The sequence below is a fragment of the Benincasa hispida genome, chromosome 3 (assembly GCF_009727055.1).
Source record: "Benincasa hispida cultivar B227 chromosome 3, ASM972705v1, whole genome shotgun sequence".
Classification (NCBI taxonomy): Eukaryota; Viridiplantae; Streptophyta; class Magnoliopsida; order Cucurbitales; family Cucurbitaceae; genus Benincasa; species Benincasa hispida.
The window spans coordinates 7627720-7649305 of NC_052351.1; the positions used below are offsets into that span (position 1 = coordinate 7627720).

At 36.4% G+C, this 21586-nt stretch overlaps 2 protein-coding genes across 2 annotated transcripts; one reads left to right on the forward strand and one right to left on the reverse strand.

Moving 5' to 3' along the window:
• The first annotated feature begins 403 nt into the window (after window positions 1-403).
• On the forward strand, window positions 404-14410 carry LOC120072666 (homeobox-DDT domain protein RLT1). The gene is made up of 18 exons (XM_039025103.1): window positions 404-1052; window positions 1208-1666; window positions 3369-3442; window positions 5265-5675; window positions 5760-5849; window positions 6010-6174; window positions 6287-6509; window positions 7132-7232; window positions 7974-8060; window positions 8153-8305; window positions 8401-8556; window positions 8903-9112; window positions 9210-9878; window positions 9990-10511; window positions 11221-11853; window positions 11988-12089; window positions 12538-12801; window positions 12919-14410. The coding sequence occupies exons 1-18, from the start codon at window positions 905-907 to the stop codon at window positions 13720-13722; spliced, it is 5271 nt and encodes a 1756-aa protein (XP_038881031.1). The 5' UTR covers window positions 404-904; the 3' UTR covers window positions 13723-14410.
• On the reverse strand, window positions 14369-15982 carry LOC120072668 (dnaJ protein homolog 1-like). Its single transcript, XM_039025104.1, has 3 exons — window positions 15588-15982; window positions 14952-15385; window positions 14369-14859 (listed from the first exon to the last, which is right to left on the reverse strand). Exons 1-3 carry the CDS (start codon window positions 15750-15752, stop codon window positions 14421-14423), a joined length of 1038 nt encoding a protein of 345 aa, XP_038881032.1. The 5' UTR covers window positions 15753-15982; the 3' UTR covers window positions 14369-14420.
• Between the last annotated feature and the right edge of the window lie 5604 nt (window positions 15983-21586).

Sequence of the window (21586 nt, forward strand, 5' to 3'; positions counted from 1 at the left end):
CAAATTGAAATAATTATTTTAAAAAGGCAAAAAATACAAAATCGTCTCTGATTTGTAATAGTAATGATTTTTTAAAAGACATTAAAAAAATAAAAAAAATTGAAAAACAAAATAAAACTATAACAAATACATGTGACGTGGTTGTGCAAAGGATTTATATTTGTCATTTGATTTGAAGCCACCAATGAGAATGACCAATCAGCGAGGTTGGGTTGTAAAGGGGTCGAAAACGTAAATTCATAAACTTGGAGCCCATGTTTGCAATCTAGAGTTCATGGATGAAGGAAATTGGCCCTAGAAATATGAAACTCGGTCACGGCTTAAAAAAAAAAAGAAAAAGTAAATGGTGGGAGGAAAAAGAAAAAAAAAAGAAAAAGAAATGTATATATAAGTGTATATACGGATGAAGCTAACTTAAAAGTTCATCAAAATTCAGAAGAAGCACATGGGAAGGGGATTTTGGGAGTGGTGGTAAATTAAAAAAGAGAAAATTGGAAACAAAATAAAAAGAAAAAGTCTTGTTTGACATTCATTAAAAAGCGTTTATAAGAAAAGAAATTAAAGAAATTAAAGAGAATTATGGGAGGTTGGATTAGAGTGAGAGAAGACTGTTGGTTATTTGTTCCTGAATTTGCCTTTTCCTATAATTTCTTGTTTCTTTTCTCATCATTTATTATTCTTTTATTATTATTTTTGTTATTCGATGATGATAATTCTTCTATACTGCTTTTCTGTTCCTTGACTATTACGGTATTTAGGTTAAGTGGGGAAAGGGAAATTCGTAGTTCGATTGCTTCGGGCTTTTCAATTTTGTTTTGGAAGAGTGTTTTTGGTTTTTGATTCTAGGGTTTGGCTGTTCTGTGTTTTTTTTTCCTTCTTCCTTCGATCTTCATCTTCGGATTCGATGGAAGCTGCCGCTTCCGACGGCGAAAATCACAACCTGAATAATGATAATATTAACAAAATTAGTAACTCAAGTGAGGGTCTTAGCAAGCCCAAGCGCCAGATGAAGACTCCGTTTCAGCTTGAAACCCTCGAGAAAGCCTATGCTTGTTCGTTCACAAACCTTTCCTTTCCTTTTTTTTTTCCTTTCCTTTTTGTGTGTGTGTGTGTTCTTCTTCTTTCAATTTTGTTAATTTGTTTTCGTTTGCTTTCTTTGTTTACTTACTGGGATTTTGATTTTCTTCTGTTTGGTTGATTTGATCAGTGGAGACTTACCCATCAGAGTCGACAAGGGCTGAACTGTCGGAGAAATTGGGGCTCACCGATCGGCAATTGCAGATGTGGTTTTGTCATAGGAGGTTGAAGGACAAGAAGGAACCGGCGAAGAAACCCCGGAAGGTGGCACCTGCACCCCCCTTGCCGTTGCCTGATTCTCCCATTGACGAATTGAGAGTAGTGGCCGAGCCGGGTAGTGATTACGCCTCAGGGTCGGGCTCGGGTTCAAGTCCATTTGGTGATGTTGGGTTGCGTAATGTGGTACCTAGAGGTGTTGGAGATGATATGCCAATGATGAGAAGGTATTATGAACCTTCACGGTCTGTTATGGAACTTAGAGCTATTGCTTGTGTGGAGTCGCAGTTAGGAGAGCCATTGAGGGAGGACGGACCTATTCTTGGGATTGAATTTGATCCATTACCACCTGATGCTTTTGGAGCACCTATAGGTATGGCTTATTTTTTATTCTTATTAAACCGTTCTTAAAACTTACGATTACATGTATATGGACATTTTATTTATTTTCAATTTTAGAAATGAGTTTATAGATGTATATATGAATATAAAGAGAACAAAAGCTCTAGAAAAGCTGAAGGAGTTACTTAAAGAACCTCAGTTGGCATTAATAATGAATTGGAGTGTACAATGAGGACCAAGAGAAGAAGCACATATTTTAATTTCTGGTTTTGGTCTCAATTTTTAGTATTGGTTTAATAGTTTGAATCCTACTTAAAGTACCATTTATGATGTTGCAGTATGTATAGCTGCTCTTGCATTAGACGTATCCCTTCTAATGTTGTGGTAAGTCAAATATCAGTTTGATAAGCAATGAGAATGAAGCACCTGGCCCTGAAGGTTGAATTATAATTAGGAGGTTTTGGTTGAGGACTTCCATAAAGTCCTCCAAGGATTTGGTTTAATTGGGAGGCTGTGGAAGAGGACTTAGTTTAAGATGTCCAACAGTTTTATGAGAGGGGCCTCATTGATTCATCTATGGATGAAATCTGTATTTCCCTTCCCCAAAGAAGTCTGAAACATCTGATTTGAAGGATTTTGGGATGATTAGTTTAGTTACTGGCCTTTATAAGATTGTTTCTTATGAGTTGGCCAAGAGACTGAGAGTGGTCTGAGGGGCCTTTGTGGCTTGGAGGTAGATTCTTGATCAACTTTGCATTATTGAGAATGCTATTGATGATTGTTGATCTTACAAGGAAGAAGGGGGTTTCTTACATAACTTATCTTTGGACCTATGATTATTTAGGATCGAACTTTCTTAACAAGGTCCTTCTGAAAAAATGACATGGGCTTTGAGGGCATTTATGCAGGTGGTTGCTTGAAATGAAATTTATTTTATTTTCATTCCTTGTCATTAATAACCCGAAGGAAACTGTTTCACTGCCTGATGAAAGACATTTCAATGGATCGGAGGGTTCTGAGGATGGAGGGCCATATATAGTTAATCGAAGTGGTGTATCAACAGGGAGGAGCCTAAGAGGTTGTGTTGTTCGGAACCCAGTTAAAAAGAACAGTGCTTTCTTGGCTTAATGGTTTCAAGGGTTTTCCTTTAGAACCTGATTCTTGTGGTAGAAGGTAATTGTGACTTGTTGAATATGATTATTGGCTTGCTTCCAAGATGGTGCAAAGTGAAACTCTTAAAAGACATTCTTATTGACCTTAGTTATATACATACGTACGTACATACACACGTACACACGTACACACGTACACACGTACGTACGTACATACATACATACATACATACAGACACACACACACACACACACACACACACACACACACACATATATATTTACTTACATACTTGCATAAATACAGACTACCATCTGATGCTGTAAAGTTTAATTGTGGTCTTGATTTATTTGCTGAGTAAAAAAATCGATAAAAATTTTATGTGATGGATAATAACTGCTTGAATAGAATTACTTGGTTCATTGTCATTCGTAACCCGAGGGTTATATCTCAAACATCTATTTGTTTTGCATTAGTCATGCTCTATCATGTTCAGATTTCCTCCTAAAATGTTGTTTTGTTATCTTCTTGAGTATGACACTATGACTTGATGCTAAACTCCAACAGTATTCTCGATGATAATAGTATTTTGCTGCTCATTTTGTTTCGTGTGATTACAGTGGCAGAACAGCAGAAGCGATCTGGACATTCGTATGGGGACAAATATGAACAACGGGATGCAAAATCAAATAAAGTTAGTCTATGTTGTTAATTGAATATGCTGTTTTATTGTACTATGCATTTCTACCCAATGTTGACATGGTGTATATTTCATCTACCAATGACATTGTTTCTTATTAACCAAAAAAAAAAAAAAAAAAAAAACCCAAATGATGGCATGGTGATTCATCCTGATCTAAACCTTTCCTCATAATTTTTCTATTCTTTCCATCTCAATTATTCATGATGTTACGTTTTTCTATGTATAAAATTTCTATTGGGAACTTCACAAAAAAGGTCCTTACACTTTCGCCCCTTGCATTTATGCCCTAGACAGTTGCTCTGGAGTGCGTTTACACTTTATTAACATATTGGCAATTGTACTATATGTTTTCGGCTCCCCCAATTCCTACCCCTAACTCTTTTTTTTTCCTTCCTTTTTACTACCCCTAATTGCTACCATAGTGAACCTCTTTAAGTAAATTTTGATCATATGTGTGTGTGTATGATATCTGTTAAGAAAAATGAAACAATACACACTAAGAAACCAGTAGTCCACCTCAAAGGAGCTTAGATACAGAAATGGAAACGAAGTAGTTATTATAAGAAAAGGCTCTAATTTTCCTGGGATTATTACAAAACTCCATGGTAATGTAATCCAAAGGGAAGTATTGTTGTCAACACAAGACACTCAAGCCCCTAAATATTATCAAGCTAATTGATCCACAAGGTGACAGCAAGAGAGGTTGTCCTCCATTGTGCTCTTCCTTTGCCCCTTAACAGCGGAGTCAGTCCTACATGACTTTCTTGTTTGGTCTGGGAGCTCGTGTTCCTTTTCTTTTGGTTTTCGTCATCCTCTTTCCAGTAGGGAAATGGACGGATGTGGCCTCTCTTCTTGTCTTAATCGAAGGCCATATGTTTAGAATTGGGAGAAGGAATGTGAGAGTTTGGAATCCTAGTCCTTTGGAGGGATTCTTGTGTAAATCCTTTTTTCAAAGTATGGTTGACCACTCTCCCATAGGTGGTCTCGGTCTTCTTGGTTCTTTGGAGGATAAAGATCCCTAGGAAAGTGAGGTTCTTTACCTAGCAAGTTCTTCATGGTCATGCTAATACGATGGATTGGCCGGTGAGGAAATTACCTTCGCTTGTTGGGCCGTTTTGTTGTCTTCTTTTTTGGAAGGCGGAGGAAGACATGGATCGTATCTTTTGGCAGTGTGAGTATGCTAGTTCAGTTTGAGAGCTGTTTTTCTAGATGTTTGGCGTCTCTTTGGCTCGTCAGAGGGGTACTCGTAGTATGATCGAGGTGTTCCTTCTCCATCGTCGCGAGGGGAGAAGGGTCGTTTTCCATGGCATGCTGGGTTGTGTGCTATTTTATGGACTTTGTGGGGCGAGTGGAATGATGACTTTTAGAGGGGGAGGGATAGGTACCCTAGTGAGATTTGGTCCCTTGTTTGCTATCACTTCGTTTTCGAAAACCTTTTGTAACTACTCCATAGACATTCTCTTGCATAGTTGGAGTCACTTTTTGTAGGACTTTTGTCTTTTGTGGGCTTGGTTTTTTTATGTCCGTGCTTGTCTTCTTTCATTTTTTCTCAATGAAAGTGGTTGTTTCTAAAAAAAAAAAAAAAAAAAAAAAAAAAATCCTAGACATCAGACAAAACACCACCTTCAAACAATTAGTACAAATCACTACAGATGGTGGAGTGACAAATTTTTAATTAATTTTGTATACAATCTGATCATTCTCAAATACAAATGTAATATTGAGTTAATATATTTAGTATGGGCAACGATTTCACTTGTGCTATATCATTCTTTTGGTTTATTGTGTTGAAATGGATTGAATTCTCATGCAGGTGACTGCAAGGGGATTCCCTGAATATCCATTTATGCCAGACCAGTCTAATATTAGAGCTGATGCGTATGGTCCAGTTTCCCAACCACATTATCCAGATTCATTAGGCGAGGTTTCAGCAGCCAGGACACCATCATTTTTGCATGGTCATGAACAGTTGAACAGGAACCATAATTACCACAGTCAGGTCTCAAGGGTTCGCCTTCTGTCTCAACAGGAGAAGCAGGGAATTGCAATTCCATCTTCTGCTGAAGACAATGCATTTGCCCCTCCAAGGGATTCTTTTGCAAGTATCAGAATGAATTCTCAGTTTACTGAACACCCAATTGTTGAACAAGAAAATTCGTATGTGTTGCCTGATGGGCATGTTTATCCAAACGATGTCATGATTAGGATGGAAAGGAAACGCAAGGTATTCCTAAGCATTCAAAAGATGCTGTGATACTTGAATGTGGATTCAAATTCTTATTTCTTATGGCTTCCTTTCCTTCCGTAGAGTGAAGAAGCTCGTCTGAGTAAAGAAGCTGAAGCGCATGAAATGAGAATGCGGAAAGAGCTTGAGAAACAAGATATTCTGAGGAAAAAGGTTTTCTTATTTTTTTCATTTATTATTTAATTTATGTAAAATAATAATGCTATTTTCTTTTTATGATATAGAAAACTATTTTTACAATATGTACCCTGTTTTACTAAGAAGAACTGAAAGAAACTTCTCTTAGAAAAACTATAATTTTCATTGTTGGTAGAATGAAGAACGAATGAGGAAAGAAATGGAAAAGCAAGATCGTGAAAGGAGGAGAGAAGAGGAGAGGTTACTGCGAGAAAAGCAGCGGGAAGCTGAGAGATTAAAGCGTGAGGAAAGACGTGAACATGAACGGAGGGAAAAGTTTCTGCAGAGGGAGTATGTGAGGGTAGGTTTAGAAGGTTTAAGTGTTTGTTGCTCCGCCGCTGCTTAGTTCTTATGGAAATTACTAAAATGCGTTATTAGTTATCCTTGCTCACCTTCATTTTTCTCAACTTTAGGCTGAGAAGAGGAAACAAAAAGAAGCTATTCGCAAAGAGAAGGAAGCTGTGAGACGCAAAGCTGCTATTGAGAAGGCTACTGCTCGTAGAATTGCCCGTGAGTCTATGGAGCTTATTGAGGATGAACAGCTTGAACTGATGGAACTGGCTGCTGCAAACAAAGGATTATCCTCCATATTAAGTCTTGATCATGACACTCTGCAGAATCTTGAATCTTTCCGAGGTTCGCATTGTTTTTAGTTGCCACCTAGTTTTTTAACTTCAAATATTGTAAGGTTAGGTTGTACCTGGTAGTCAGTCATGTGAACTCAATGGCGTTGCGTGTTTGCTAGTTCTTGTACTTATTAAGAATGTCAATTCTTTCCCCTTTATTTCCTTGTATGTCCAAATGAGTGAAGTATATATTCAAAGCCCAGTTAATTTGTATTTTTGAAACTAGCATACCAATTAGTTCATCAAAATGACAAATCAGATTATTCCTGTTACTTGTGTACCAAACAAATAAGGACTATGTAAATAATGAAGGGCTTAAAGGAAATGGGTTCAATCCATAGTGGCCACCTACCTAGAGTTTAATATTTTACGAGTTTTCTTAACAATTATATCTAGCAAAATCAGACGATTGTTCCATTAGAATAGTCAAGGTGTGTGTAAGCGCCTGGACACTCGTATATATAAAAGAAAAAGGTAATTTTTGTTCTTATGATAAGACACGTTTAGGACTCTTGATCTTGTGTGCCTTGGCTTTCTTATTAATGTTGTTATTATCATCATTATCATTATTGCTATTATTATTTTATAGATTTCTGAATCTTACAGTCAGCTGTTGACATATTATTTATCAGATTATCTTGGTGCATTTCCACCCAAGTCTGTGCAACTGAAGAAACCTTTTGGCATTCAGCCTTGGGTCAATTCAGAGGAGAACATTGGTAACCTTCTCATGGTACATCTCAAAGCCTCCTTTGTATAATTCAATGAGCATTTTAAGAAGCATGGTAGCGTTGTTGCCCCATGGTGATTTTTATGTTGGAGTTGGATGTTACTTTGACACATTTGCTTTTGTAACTTCAGTTCCAAGTTTTTTAGATTAAGAATTTTGTGGTCATTTACTTGTATGTTTGCCTTTAATTTAAAGTTTTACATGATTAGTTGATTACTGTTAAAGGTCATAGTCTCTTAAAAATTAAAATACATGATCGTAATGTTGTCATAATTTGGATTTTAGAAAATTTTGGAGTGTTATAACTTCATCCAGTTCCCTGATAATTTATCAGAGATTAAAGATGTAGTTTTTTTTTTTGGAAACGGAAACAAACTTTTTTTTGAATTAATAAAAAGAGGCTAATGCTCAAAATACAAAGAGACTTACAAATAGCTTTAAATCAAAGCAAGCATAACTAAGGATCAGTGGGTGTACCAGGCCATCTCAACTAGGTTTACACCGCCATAGTGCCCTCATCATTGACATGCGAGTCATTTCCAAGATGCTTTCAGTTCCCTGTTAGCACTTTGAGTATTTTGGTTCTGTGCTTTGTGCAACTTGTAGTTTACTTTGCATCAATTAACTTCATGTTATTAGCATTTATTCTGGCTAGTGGCGATTGCAAGAGGTCTCAAGTTTCGCTGCGGTAACATCTTTTTGAGAGGGGAATTGTAACCTAAATATCTCGAGTTTGTTTCTCAGGTCTGGAGATTTTTTATTACATTTTCTGATGTTCTAGAGCTGTGGCCCTTTACTCTTGATGAGTTTGTTCAAGCTCTTCATGATTATGTAAGTCACCCATGAGGACATTTTCTCCCCGATAAAATATTTTCAAGTTGGCTTCCAATCCATTTTGACACCCGTCTTAAATTCAATACTAGGATTCTAGATTGCTGGGTGAGATTCACATTTGCCTTCTGAGACTGATCGTAAAAGATATTGAAGATGTTGCAAGAACACCTTCTGCTGGAATGGGAATGAACCAGAATGGTGTTGCTAACTCTGGAGGTGGACATCCACAGATTGTTGAAGGGGTAATCACTTCGAATAATATAAATAATTTGTATATTCTAAGATGGGTTTCTCTGAATCTTATCAGAACCATCTGACATACATTTTTTTGTGTCAGGCATATGCGTGGGGGTTTGACATTTGCAACTGGCAGAAGCATTTAAACTCGTTAACATGGCCTGAAATATTTCGGCAATTAGCACTATCAGCAGGATTTGGACCTCAGTTGAAAAAGAGGAGTTTGGCAATGTCTGAAATGCGTAGCAATGATGAGGTCTACTTTTCAATTCTTTACCAATGGGCAATTACTTCTATGTAGTAGAACTGTTTAACTTTTTTCTTTATTACTAGAAAATGCATTATCCTGAAGTAGCAACGTCATCAAGGAAGTAGGGAGATGCTACTGTAGATGGTGATGGGGCTATTCTGTTTAGTGTTAATACTTAAAATCGATCTTTTGCATCAGCTACATGTTCTAGATTCCAAGGCATTGCCTGTTCATAGATATACCTCCTCCCCCGTTATTATTGATTTCAACCTTCCTTTAGTACATGTAAGAATTTTCATATTCAAATGAGACTGTCATTCTTTTCTTTTATTGAGTTATTCTTGATTTGTAGGCTAAATGCGGCGAGGACGTTGTTTCTACTCTACGGAATGGTTCAGCAGCTGAAAATGCATTTGCTATCATGCAAGAGAAAGGTTTGTTAGCACCTCGGAGATCTAGGCATCGGCTAACTCCTGGAACCGTCAAATTTGCTGCTTTTCATGTCCTTTCCCTAGAAGGCAGCGAGGGGTTAACAGTACTAGAACTTGCAGAGAAGATACAGGTGAGCCTAATATTTCTGTGGACTGAGAATTTCTATGGTATATTTTTTATGCTGTCTAATTTTAATAAGAAACCTTACCTATAAGTCGATTATATAGAGATCTGGACTTAGAGATCTGTCTACAAGCAAGACACCCGAGGCTTCCATTTCTGTTGCTTTGACAAGGGATACTAAGCTCTTTGAAAGAATAGCTCCTTCCACGTATCGTGTACGAGCTCCCTACAGGAAGGATCCAGATGAGGCCGAGGAAATACTCTCAGTAGCCAGAAAGAAAATTCAGGTATTTCAGAATGGGTTTTTGGCTGGAGAAGATGCTGATGATGTTGAAAGAGACGAAGAATCTGAATGTGATGATGTTGATGAAGATCCTGAAGTTGATGATATAGCAACGACTTCCTTGGTGAATGAAGATGTTAGCAAAGGAGATGCTAACTTAGGAATCGAGAATGAGAACTTATGTCATGATATTTCTGGAAATCCAAAAAATGAAAATGCCAAAGATATATCATCCTTCCCCCTAAGTGGCTCTACGGGCACAAAATATTTAAACATGCCTACAGAGCAGTATGCTGCTGTTGATGAGACCATTATTAGTGATCTTGATCAAGAAAATATGGAGATTGATGAAAGCAAGGAAGGTGAATCATGGATTCAAGGACTTACAGAAGGTGAATATCATGATCTTAGTGTTGAGGAGCGCTTGAATGCCCTTATCGTCTTGACCAGCATTGCAAATGAAGGAAACTCTATTCGCCTTGTTCTTGAGGTAAACGTTACTTCTAGTTTGATATTGGAACTTCTTCATGATACTTATTAAATATTTTCAATTCTTCATTTTTATTGGAGGATTTTGATTTAAATAAGAATGGTTATATAGGATCGCTTGGAAGCTGCGAATGCTGTTAAGAAGCAAATGTTGACAGAGGCTCAGATTGATAAATCTCGCCTAAAAGAAGAGATCATTACTAAATCTGATTTTCCTATTCATATAGTGAGCAAGGTGGAAACTGAACTCAATGGTTCCACTATGGACGGCGGGCAAAGCCCTTTTCCTGTTGCCGACAATAAGAACAATGAAACAACCTCAAGCACTGCTGAAAACCTTGGTAGTCTGCCTAATGAGAGGGGTACTTTAGTACCGGATCTTTTCCTAGGCCCGGATAACTTCTTGGCTCAGCAATGTGGACATGCTTCAAAGAGGTCACGTTCACAGTTAAAATCTTATATTGCCCATAGAGCTGAAGAAATGTACACATATAGGTCTTTGCCTCTTGGTCGAGATCGTAGACGTAACCGGTACTGGCAATTTGTTGCATCTTCTTCAAGTAATGATCCTGGTTCTGGGAGAATCTTTGTTGAAATGTATGATGGAAAGTGGAGGCTTATTGATTCTGAAGAGGTAGACATATTCTTTTTGTGGTGTTTGGTTTATCTTATAGAAGATCCTGCTTTTCCTGGTATATTTTTCCCATTTTTATTTGGAGGGGGGACATATGTTGCATGCCCACTATCGATTCATGGGTTTTCTTTTTTAATCCTAAATGGACCTGCCTATTCTCTTTATAAAAACGTCTTAGTGATGTGATGTATTTTCATTAGAATATTTGTAATAGATAATTAGATTTGGTAAAATTAGGAACTCCTAGTCTCTCTCTCTCTCACTCACTAATTTATTTTAGTTCCCTGGAATGTTCTGTTCCATCTATATACATCTAGTGGAATCAAAATTTTCTCTGCATAGTTGACCAGGCACTCTATTGGAAGCAACTAGTTGCTACATGCTTTGATCCTTTTTTTCCCCTCTTGGCATTAGATTAATCAAATGCTAGAATGTGCCATTGGAGGAAGAGGAAGAACTTGGCAGTTATTGTATGAACTTGTTAGTAGATGTACTATATACCAGGTTTGGAGAATAGGTTCTTTGTATTTTTATGCAATAGTTAGGCATATGCTTAAGAATTTTCTCATATAAGATGTTTGTTATCCTTATACCTATTCTTTCTGTTCTTGTTTTTGTTTTTTTTGTTTTTTTTCCCTCAGCCCTTTGTGTTTAGATTCTGACATCCATCCTTTGACCTTTGAAATTAATCGATCTCTCTTATTTGTAGGGTTTTGATGCTCTTTCATTGGCTTTGGACACACGGGGCATAAGAGAATCACACCTACGCATAATGTTACAAATGATAGAGACACCATTTAAGGAAAATGTTCGGAGGAATCTGCAGTGTGCCAATGAGATGGTTCGAAGTGGAATTACGCCTAAAAATGAAAATGATGATTCGAGTTCTAGTCCTGATTGCAACACTGGTTTCAATAGTCCTAGCAGTACTGTTTGTGGGTTAAATACGGATACGATGATAACATCATCTTCATTCAGAATTGAGCTTGGGAGAAATGAAAACGAAAAGAAGGCTGCATTTAGACGGTATCAAGACTTGCAGAGGTGGATGTTGAGAGAGTGCTTTAGCACATCAACACTATGTGCCATGGAATTTGGAGAAAAAAGGTGCACTGCACTGTTGGACATTTGTGATTCTTGTCTGTGCTTGTTTGATTCTCAACATTCTCATTGTCCTTCGTGCCATCGAACTTTTGGTATTAGTGGGAATGATATTAATTTTCTGGAACAACAACGTCATTGTGAGAGGGAAAGGAAGTCTAACCCTTTGGATACACACGTTTTAGATGCATCTCTCCCCCTCAAAAGTAGGTTGCTCAAGGCTCTCCTAGCTTTCATTGAGGTAAGCAGTAACCATTAAGGCCATTTTCAACTTAATTCCAATTTTACTTTTAGATTTAAAGGCTAATGCCTGCAATTTTGGTTGCCTTTACCTCTTTCGGGACTTGCATATCATCAGGAGTTGCTTTTTCGCAGGTACATGTTCCGTCAGAAGCTTTTCAATCGTTTTGGACAGAACATAGGAAAGATTGGGGTGTCAGGATGAAATTATCATCTTCTATTGAGGAGCTTTTACAGGTATTTCTGCATTTTCAAGTGCTGAGCTCACAATAAAGTTGTTATAAACCAACCTCCAGGCCTTCTAAACTGGTTATCTGATACTTCCCCAAATCCTCGTTGTCTTCCTAAATCTGTGTTACTTGTGCCTTGACCTTTCTAAGGGTTTTTTTTAGAATCAATCAGTTGCTTGAAACTATTTATTGGCTGATTCCTCATTAATTTACATGCTTGTTTATTTGGTGAACTTGGAGTTAATATCTAAATTATAGTTACATATTTAACATGCATAGTGCAATATGCATCCCTGATGGCTTCCTGCATATCTAATCTTTGCTCAACCTTGTGTTTTGTATTTGAATTCTGAGTCTGTTCATATCAAATCTGCTAATTGTTTCTAGTTTTTCTGTTTTCATTATTTCCAATGGATGAAGCTTTAACTGCCATCTCCTGTTGATGAATTTTACAGATATTGACCCTGTTTGAAAGTGTAATTAAGCGGGACTTTCTAAAATCAGACTTTACTACAACTGACGAGCACCTAAGCTCATGTTCCATCTCTGGAAATATTATACATGATCCAGCAGATATTGGGTCTGTTCTTACATTACCGTGGATTCCACGGACTAGCGCAGCCATTGCTTTAAGGCTTTGTGAGCTAGATGCTTCGATTTATTATATTGGATGTGAGAAACCAGAGCCTGACCAGGATAAGGAAGTCGGAGAACATATGGTAAGTTATTTTTTCTTTTATTGCTTCCTTATTACAGACTTTATAATAGTAAGTTATTTTCTCTCTTATTGCTTCCTTATTACAGACTTCAGAGCTGATTTACTTGTCTATATGCAGAACTTTTCCAGTAGATATGTCCAGGTTAAGAATGATGAACGGACTAAACTAAATGAGTTGGATTATGATGATCTAATGAAGAATGAAAACTCAGCCGATCCAAAAAGTTTAAGGAACAGCTACAAACGCGGTCGAGGGAGTCGAGATTATGGACGTCGTAGAAAGTGGCAGAAAAAAGTTAATGGATCTAGATCTGGTCGGGTCCGGCAAAATGTCAAGAGTAATGAGAATGTGAATCAAGAACAGAGGGAGCTGGGACAAGGAACACAGGTTATGGGCGTACGGGGTCGCCGTACGGTAAGGAAGAGAAGGGCTGAGAAGAGCATTCCTGATGAAGGACTTTTGGGGCTGGTTCCTAGTAGTAGTACTCAGAACATGGATGAATCCCCAAAAGATTATCTTGGGGAATGGGAGGACGAAAAAATGGAGAGGTTCGTCGATATGGAAGATGAAGGGAACATGATGGAAGATGAAGAGAATGTGATGGAAGATGAGGAAAATGAAGAGAATGTAAACAACGTAGAAGCGATGGACTCTGACGATGATGGCCAGGGAGTTGGGTATGAGCAAGGGGGCTGGGAGTTTGGCTTCGAAAGCACTTCCAACAGATGGAATGGTGATTTAGGGATAGGTAGTGATGAGGATGTAGATTTATCTGAGGACTACAACGGCACTGAAGAGGGGGGAAACGATGATCTAGAGGAGTTAGATGTTGATAGCAGCGAGGAGTCGGATTGTTCACCAAATAGAATAGGCAACAATGGTGGAGGAGAATCCCCTGTTTCAGACGACTATAGTGATTAAATAAATATCAGACATTAAGAAGCTGCGTAATTTTGATACCCTTCACTAGCGGCTGAAATTGTGTACAGGGGAACAGAATAGCAGTTTCCCCAAAACCAAATATATTGTAGTTTTAGATCCCCCCATGACTGGCATTACCTAGATGATCTGTAGTCTAATTTATTGGTGAAAAATGTATCATCCTATCTTAGAGTAATTATTTGATAATAAAAATTTGTAAAGTTATAGTTGCTACATGATGTTGTACATGGGGAAAAACTATATTAACTCTTGATCACACTGTAGAATCGTTGAAATTTTACAAGGCTCTGTTTTATTTCTAAGATCTATTCTCTCTCTATTTATTCAATTTTCTACTTCCATGTTCATGCGTACACTTAGTGTCTCTGACAAGTACGATAACAGAATTTCATCATTATACTTAAAAAATACCTATAACTATCATTCAGAAACATCGCTCTTTCTTAACAGACACATCTCAACAACTTAACATGCTCAAATTCAGCTTTTCGTGCCGAAGTATCCACATATTTGTTGTTTCTTCCTGTTGCCATACCTCACCTCAAACACGAGGAAGCCTCGAGTACAGCGTTTGAAAAAACAGATTTGAATTACAATTACAGACCCTCTTAAAATACTTTTTTCATTTTTTTTTTTTTTTTTTTTTTTTTTTACAAGAGTGGAGCAAGGAACAGAATCTAAGACACCAGAAGTTTCTTAAGCCCAGATTTCTGCTCTGAAGTCAAGTATGTGGGGAATTTGATGTCGAACTTGATCTTCAAATTTCCCTTTTTGGAGGGTTCTTTTGGTATTGGCATGCCCTCCTTTGGTACAACCTCCACATAATCTGGATGAATGACATTGTTGATGGGGATGGTGAGGCTCCTTCCATCTAGTGTGCTCACATGAGCTGTGTAACCTGTTAGAGCTTCAGCAAGAGAGATTTTCCTTGTAACGACCAAGTCATTTCCATCCCTTGTGAATGTGCTGTGTGGCTTTTCATCTATAATGAAAACCAGGTCTGCTGGTATCACGTTTGGTTGCTCATTCCCTTTATCTGGGAATGTTATTTTTGTGCCCTTTTTCCAACCAGGCTTGATTTCTATTGTTAGAATCTCTTCCACAGGCAATGTCTTCCTGCAGATATAAAGTAAAAACGAGGAGTTCGTTATTCATCAAGTTGATTCCCTCTCAAAAACATTGAAAACAAGCAAATGAAAAGCACATACCCACTCGCATCAGCTATTTCTCTGGAGATTTTCATCTTCTTTGTGGTGCCTTTGTAGAGATCTTCAAGGCTACAGGGCAATCTCCTTTCAATTGGAGCAGCTTTTCGTGGACCTTGGCTCATCGGCTGGCCTTCACCGAATGAAGCGAACATATCATCCCCAAACATGCCACCACCAAATGGCCTGGAACCGCCCCTCATGCCCATGCCACTGCCACCGCCGCCCATTCCTCCAAATGGGGTTGAAAATCCAAAGAACTCTGCAAAAATGTCATTGGCATTTCTAGGGTTGAATCTGAACACCGTTGGTCCATCCCCAGTTTGGAAGAAGGATGCACCGCCTGGACCTCCGGCGCCCGGAGGAGGTACCTGACCTTTCAAACCTTCTTCACCACATTGATCGTAGATTGCTCTCTTCTGCGGATCACTCAAAACCTACCACAAATTTCAACAGAAATCCATAATTGAATATTAGCATTCGAAACAACGATCAGAACCATTAGCAATTCCTAAAAACACACGGTTTCATTGATCGACACAAAATCTTGAGAACCCAAAAGCCGAAACGATGAAATTGATCGATGAAGTAACTAATTTCGTCGAAAAGAGAGGTAGATCGAAAAACGAGGGATTATACCTCATAAGCCTCGGAGATCTGTTTGAATTTGGATTCGGCCTCTTTCTTATTGTTGGGATTCTTATCGGGATGCCATTTCATGGCAAGTTTCCTGTAAGCCTTCTTCAAATCATCGTCTTTGGCGTTCTTGTCTACCTGCAAAATCTTGTAATAATCGACACCCATGTGAATCTCAACCTTCTTGTTGTTGTTCTAAATCTGCAAATAAGAAATTGAAGGTAGAACTGGAGTGTTGTAAAAGCTTCAGAGTTGTAATTTAGGTTCGGAAAATTGGATTGGTGAGGAGAGAGGCGTTGGGGCATAGAAAAGGGGAAGAGAAGGATGAGTCTGGAAGAACAACAGAGATCCAGAACATTGTGGAAGCTTCCCGATGGAATTCGACTCTGATTTGGGAAGGCACGTGACAGAAAATTCTATTTCTTTATTTCCATCATTTTTGAGGAAAAATCGTAAGAAATAACACTTATAAATTTTCACATACATCTACTACCATTTTTTAATTATGACAATTTGATCTTTTTCAGTAATCTCGGAGAGATTATACGACATTTTAGTATTTTTTTTTAAAATATTTTGTGATCTTCCTAAATCTTATATATTTTGAAATTTTTATTAAATTCGATTATATTTATCAAATATTATATCAAAATCTTACACATAATTTTTTAAATCTTTAGTCAAATTTCTAATTTTCAAATCAATTCACCAATTATCCAAATGTTTTTTTAGATGGATCTCAAATGATTAACCTTGGTTTTTAAATTTTTGGAAAGATTAGTTTTTTTTTTCTTTAAAAAAGGTAAAATATGGAAAACATATAAAATCTCGATATGAATCTATATGTCGAGATCGATGAATTTGGGGACAGATATCGAAATTTTATATATTTTTCATATCTTACATTTTTTACAAAATTTAATCTTTCCCAGAATTTAAAAATCAAAATGCAATCATCCATTTAAACAAATCTAACTGGTAAATTCATTTGAAAATTTAAAAATTCATATATTGGAAAATTAGCCTAAAATTACCTAACAATTGAATATAATATTCAATAAAAATAACCGAATTTGGAGAAAATTTGAAAATATATAAGATTTGGTATAAGATTATGATGGATTATAAATTTCAGCTTTTAATCCAAATGTATCAAGAGAGGGCTAAAACAATTGATAAGTTAAAAAAAGTAATTTTTTTAACTAAATCTCGGTGGTCGTCCGAGATCCTCTGACAAAAACTAGTTTAACTAATTTTTAAAAAGTGTGCTAGTTTTGAAAATTAGAAAGTTAATGGTATTGACAATTTCTCTTTCTGGGGCACGGTGTCTCTTTTATTTATTTATTCACTTAATTGTCAAAAATTTTGGTAAATTTAGTTCATTTTTCTTCCCCAAATTACGGTGGGTTAACAATAACCAATATGAAAATAACTCAATGATGAAAGCATTTACCTATTATTATTATTAGTATTTTAAGTTCAAAGCTTTAAGTAGGAAACAAAAGTATAGCAAGTGCATCTCCTACATCTTTTATCTTGGAGCATGCTAATTATTTGAGGACGATTTTGTTGAAAATGACTTTTGAACTTAGATACATAGCAAAAGTTAGGGAGTGGGAGAGCTTTGTTTCACATTAGAAAATTTAGCAGCCTTGTTGGAAATGCAACCAAAGTCCTACATTGGTTAGATAAGGGGAGGATCACGAGTATGTAAGTGAGGACAACTATTTCTGTTGATATGAGACTTTTTAGGGCAAAACCAAAAGCAAAATCATAAGGGTTGTCAGGTTATAACTTATTTTTTATTTTATTGGAAAATATGTAAATTTCTATACAACACATGACTAATAACTAAAATCTCATAAAATTAAAATACTAAATACTAAATATCTGTTATATTTATTGTAAACTTTAAATAAAGATAAATATCATAACAATTTAAAAAAAAAAGATATAAAAATTCACAAATTAATCAATACAAAAATTTGTAAGTAATAGTAATATATTATATATAATATTATAGTATATATATATATATGAAATTCAGGTTGGGTTGAATCAACCCAAATTTTTTTAGCCAACCCACAACCCAACCCTTATATTTTGGGTTTGGTAGTTCAGGTTGTTCGCATTGTCGGGTTATTTGAATACCCCTAGTCATTGACCTTAACATGCCTAAAGGATATAAATACCAAGGCATGCTAGATATGAGTTTAAAGTATGTTAGTGGTAGAAATATAACCCTTTCATCACACGCGTGCCTCTGCTGTCGTCTGTCCGGTCGGATGGGCGAGTTCGAGTTGGAGTAACCGTGCTTGTGCAAAAAAGAACTAAATTTTTATTACTTATCTTTTTAAGTTTTTTTTAACCCGATTTATTAAAATATTAAATATAATAAATTTTATTTATTTTACCTGTATATGACCATGACCATTTTCTCTTCTCCAGAACCCTAATTCTTCTTCTTCTTGACATATTCATTAGATTTGAGAGAAATACAGTTTTGTATGCGTTCCTTCCATCGATATTATTCTCATATGTTTTGAGTAACTTTTCTTTCTATTCTAGTCCGTTTTCCGGCGAGTGCATGCCTGAAATTGGAGGCTATGTTAACCTTGGGGAACAACCGGCATAGCGATTAGCACTGAGGTCACGCTGTAATTGCTTTCAGGGCAATGTTTCCTCCACGACGCAACTACTCTTCACGAAATTTGTTCTAACAATCTGAAAACAATTATTTCCAAATGTCGATCAAGAATGTCTTGTACTGGGCGTTTTATGCCCTAATTTATTGTTTTGTGTACTTGTATTTTAATTATCTTGTACACCCTACTAGTTTTATGCCCTAATTAATCAATACAAAGTTTGTATATATATATATATAGTTCTGTATGTGTTTCTTCCATTGATATTATTCTCATCTGTTTTGAGCAACTTTTCTTTCGATTCTAGTCCATTTTTCGGCGAGTGCACGCTTGAAATTGGAGGCTATGTTAACCTTGGGGAACAACCGACATAGCGATTAGCACTGAGGCCATGCCGTAATTACTTTCAGGGCAATCCTTCCTCCACGACGCAACTACTCTTCACGACATTTGTTCTAACAATCTAAAAGCAATTATTTCTAGATGTCGATCAAGAATGTCTTGTACTGGGCGTTTTATGCCCTAGTTTATTGTTTTGTGTACTTGTATTTTTATTATCTTGTACACCCTACTAGCTTTAGGACAAGTGGAAAATTGTTGGGGTTGATGCCCTAGAGTTCTATAGTTTGTAAACTTTGTATGAACAAACTCTTTATGTGATTAATAATATATGATATTTTTGTTCACTTTGTCTATGAAATATGTGATATTTTAGTTGCATTAACCACAAACTAATAAACAAACATCCAAGGTTATCGTTGTAACTTAAACATGTATGTGAAGACATACAGGTGGATCATGTTTAGGTGATAACCTAAATGGTCTGTAGTATATGGATAAGGCTGGGTACCTTATCCTACTGACACTACGAGTATGACCCGCTTTGTAGGTGTTACAAATGTTGTAAAGTGCTACAAATGATATGATCCTGATCATTCATGTATTAGACATGCGAGCGGATATTTTATACGAAGAAGTTTGTATAAGACCAGACCACGAAATGTTTAGTCTCATTATTTAACACCGTTCATAATAGAGACTTTCATTTCACCATGATGACAATAGGTAACATGATCTTAATCTTGAGTGAGTTGTGAACTCCTGCCTATGAAGGCGGTCATTTGATTTGTATGGGTGAAAGTGGCCAGATCGCCGACTCAACAAGCCTACCATTTTGGAAATTCGTCTGATTAGGGAGCTGGTAACACAGTTACACAAGAAGAAATTCACGCCTTTCCCGAAGCAGGGATTAGTAGATAAATTGCTCCCTTAAGGGCTGATTTTGGGTCTTGAACAATGTGACACTACACCTTCTCCTGGCCCGAGAGGGTTTTAGTCATAGTTGGACTATGATCTATTATTCATTAGGGGATCAGTGGTGCTTAAGGAGTTAGATGTAACTACAGGAGCAAAACGACAATTTGGCCTAGCTGTACTTACAAGCAATTTGTGAAGGGTCATCGTACTGTTGATTGGTTATATCCAATGAACATAGAAATATATCTGTAGTGCGAAGAGTGCAGCTGTCAGTCTTTAGTTGAGTGCCTAACAGTTAACGGATGGTGGATAATGTAATTAAAGAGTTTAATTAATTATTCACGTACCATTGGAGCTTCAAGCTACAGGTCCATAAGGTCCCCTTGGTAGCTCAAAAGGATTTAGTTGAGAATTAGTTTTTGGGTTAATTTGAATTGTTGAAATTAATAAGAGGGAATTTAATTATATATGTATAATTAAATTCATTCAATTATAAATGATATAATTGTCATAATGTATTTGATACATTATTATTTGATTGAAGGAAATAAATATTTGAATGAGATTCAAATAGTTATTAAAATTTAATATAAATATGATTTTATATTAAATGCCATAAAATGGAAAAAAGAAACTATAGTTCATATTGTATATGATACAATATTAAAACTATAGATTATGTGTTATATTTGATATAACATATAGTTTAATATAAATAAGATATGATAAGTTGGTTATCATATTTATTTATATATTAATTTTATTATTTGGATAATTATTCCTCTTTTTTCTCTAACCACCTTAGTGGGTGGTTAAATATTTTTACGGCAAATGGAATAAAAGATTTTTTTTTTTTTTTTTTATCTTTTCTTCCTTACACAGATACACGTTTGAGAACTACACGATTGAAGTTTGCTATACGATAGAAGAGTTTTGTCTTCTTCAATCTTCTTCCTCCTCAAAACTCGAGCTCCATCCTTACCAAAATAGTCAAAGCCCACAACTCTTGGACTCTCACCCTGAGCATACCGAAGGTTCTTGGTGGTTGTTCTCTCGTTGGTACGAGTTTTCTTGAAGAGGGTTTTTAAGCTTTGTTGTTGTTTATGAGTTCATGACAGCTCGAGGATTTTATACAAAGAAACGTTCTTCAAAGATATAATTTCTTGTAAAGCATACTATAATTTATTTAAGAATGCATATCTTGTATGTTTGCTGTAAATTTGTTTTTCAATCAAAATGAAATTTGAATGATTTGCTTTCGTTCAAGGACCTCTTTAAAATGAATTTCTTCAATAAGGTCCTCCCCGATTTGTCTAAGCTCGAACAGCTCGATGGAGCGAACTATTGCCTCTGTCTCAGAAATTATTGTTCTTCTTCGAGCAGCTGAGGGTTGACTATATCCTACCATAGAAACACCAACTAATACCAAGAAGGTGACTAATGTCTCTGATCCAGAATCTTCCAAAGAACCCCTTAATGTTTTTGACCAACCAAAGCAGTCCTAGGCGATCGATCCTGATAAATACGAGAAAGATAACAAAATAGTCTGTGACCATATGAGAAATTCGATGTTTGATCTATTCATAGTTCAAAAGTCAGTAAAGGTAATTTGGAATACGCTGGAGTCCCGATATGAATGAGATGATGCAAGCTGCAAGAGGTATGTCATTGATAAATGGCTAAAATTTCAAATGATAGACGAGAAACCTGTAGTAGACCAGATTCTTGAATATGAAAAATTGGTGGCCAACGTTATGCCAAGGGAATGGAGATATGTGAGGTTCTCCAAGCAAATGTACTGCTTGAGAAATTTATCCCATCCTGAAGTGACTACAGAAACCATCTAAAACACAAAAAAGAAGGATCTGACACTCCAGAAGCTAATCAGTCACATGTGCACGAAAGAAGCAGACATGCTTAAAGATAAGTTAATGTCTAGAAATCTGAATTCAGTTTATACTAACTTGGTTGAATCTGAAGGATCTCATATCTAAAAGTTCCATGAGCACGTTCAGATCGATCCGATCTTATCGTGACTGAAATACACAATATACATTCAAACATATAATTATGCAAACGAATCTTAATTAACGACATGCT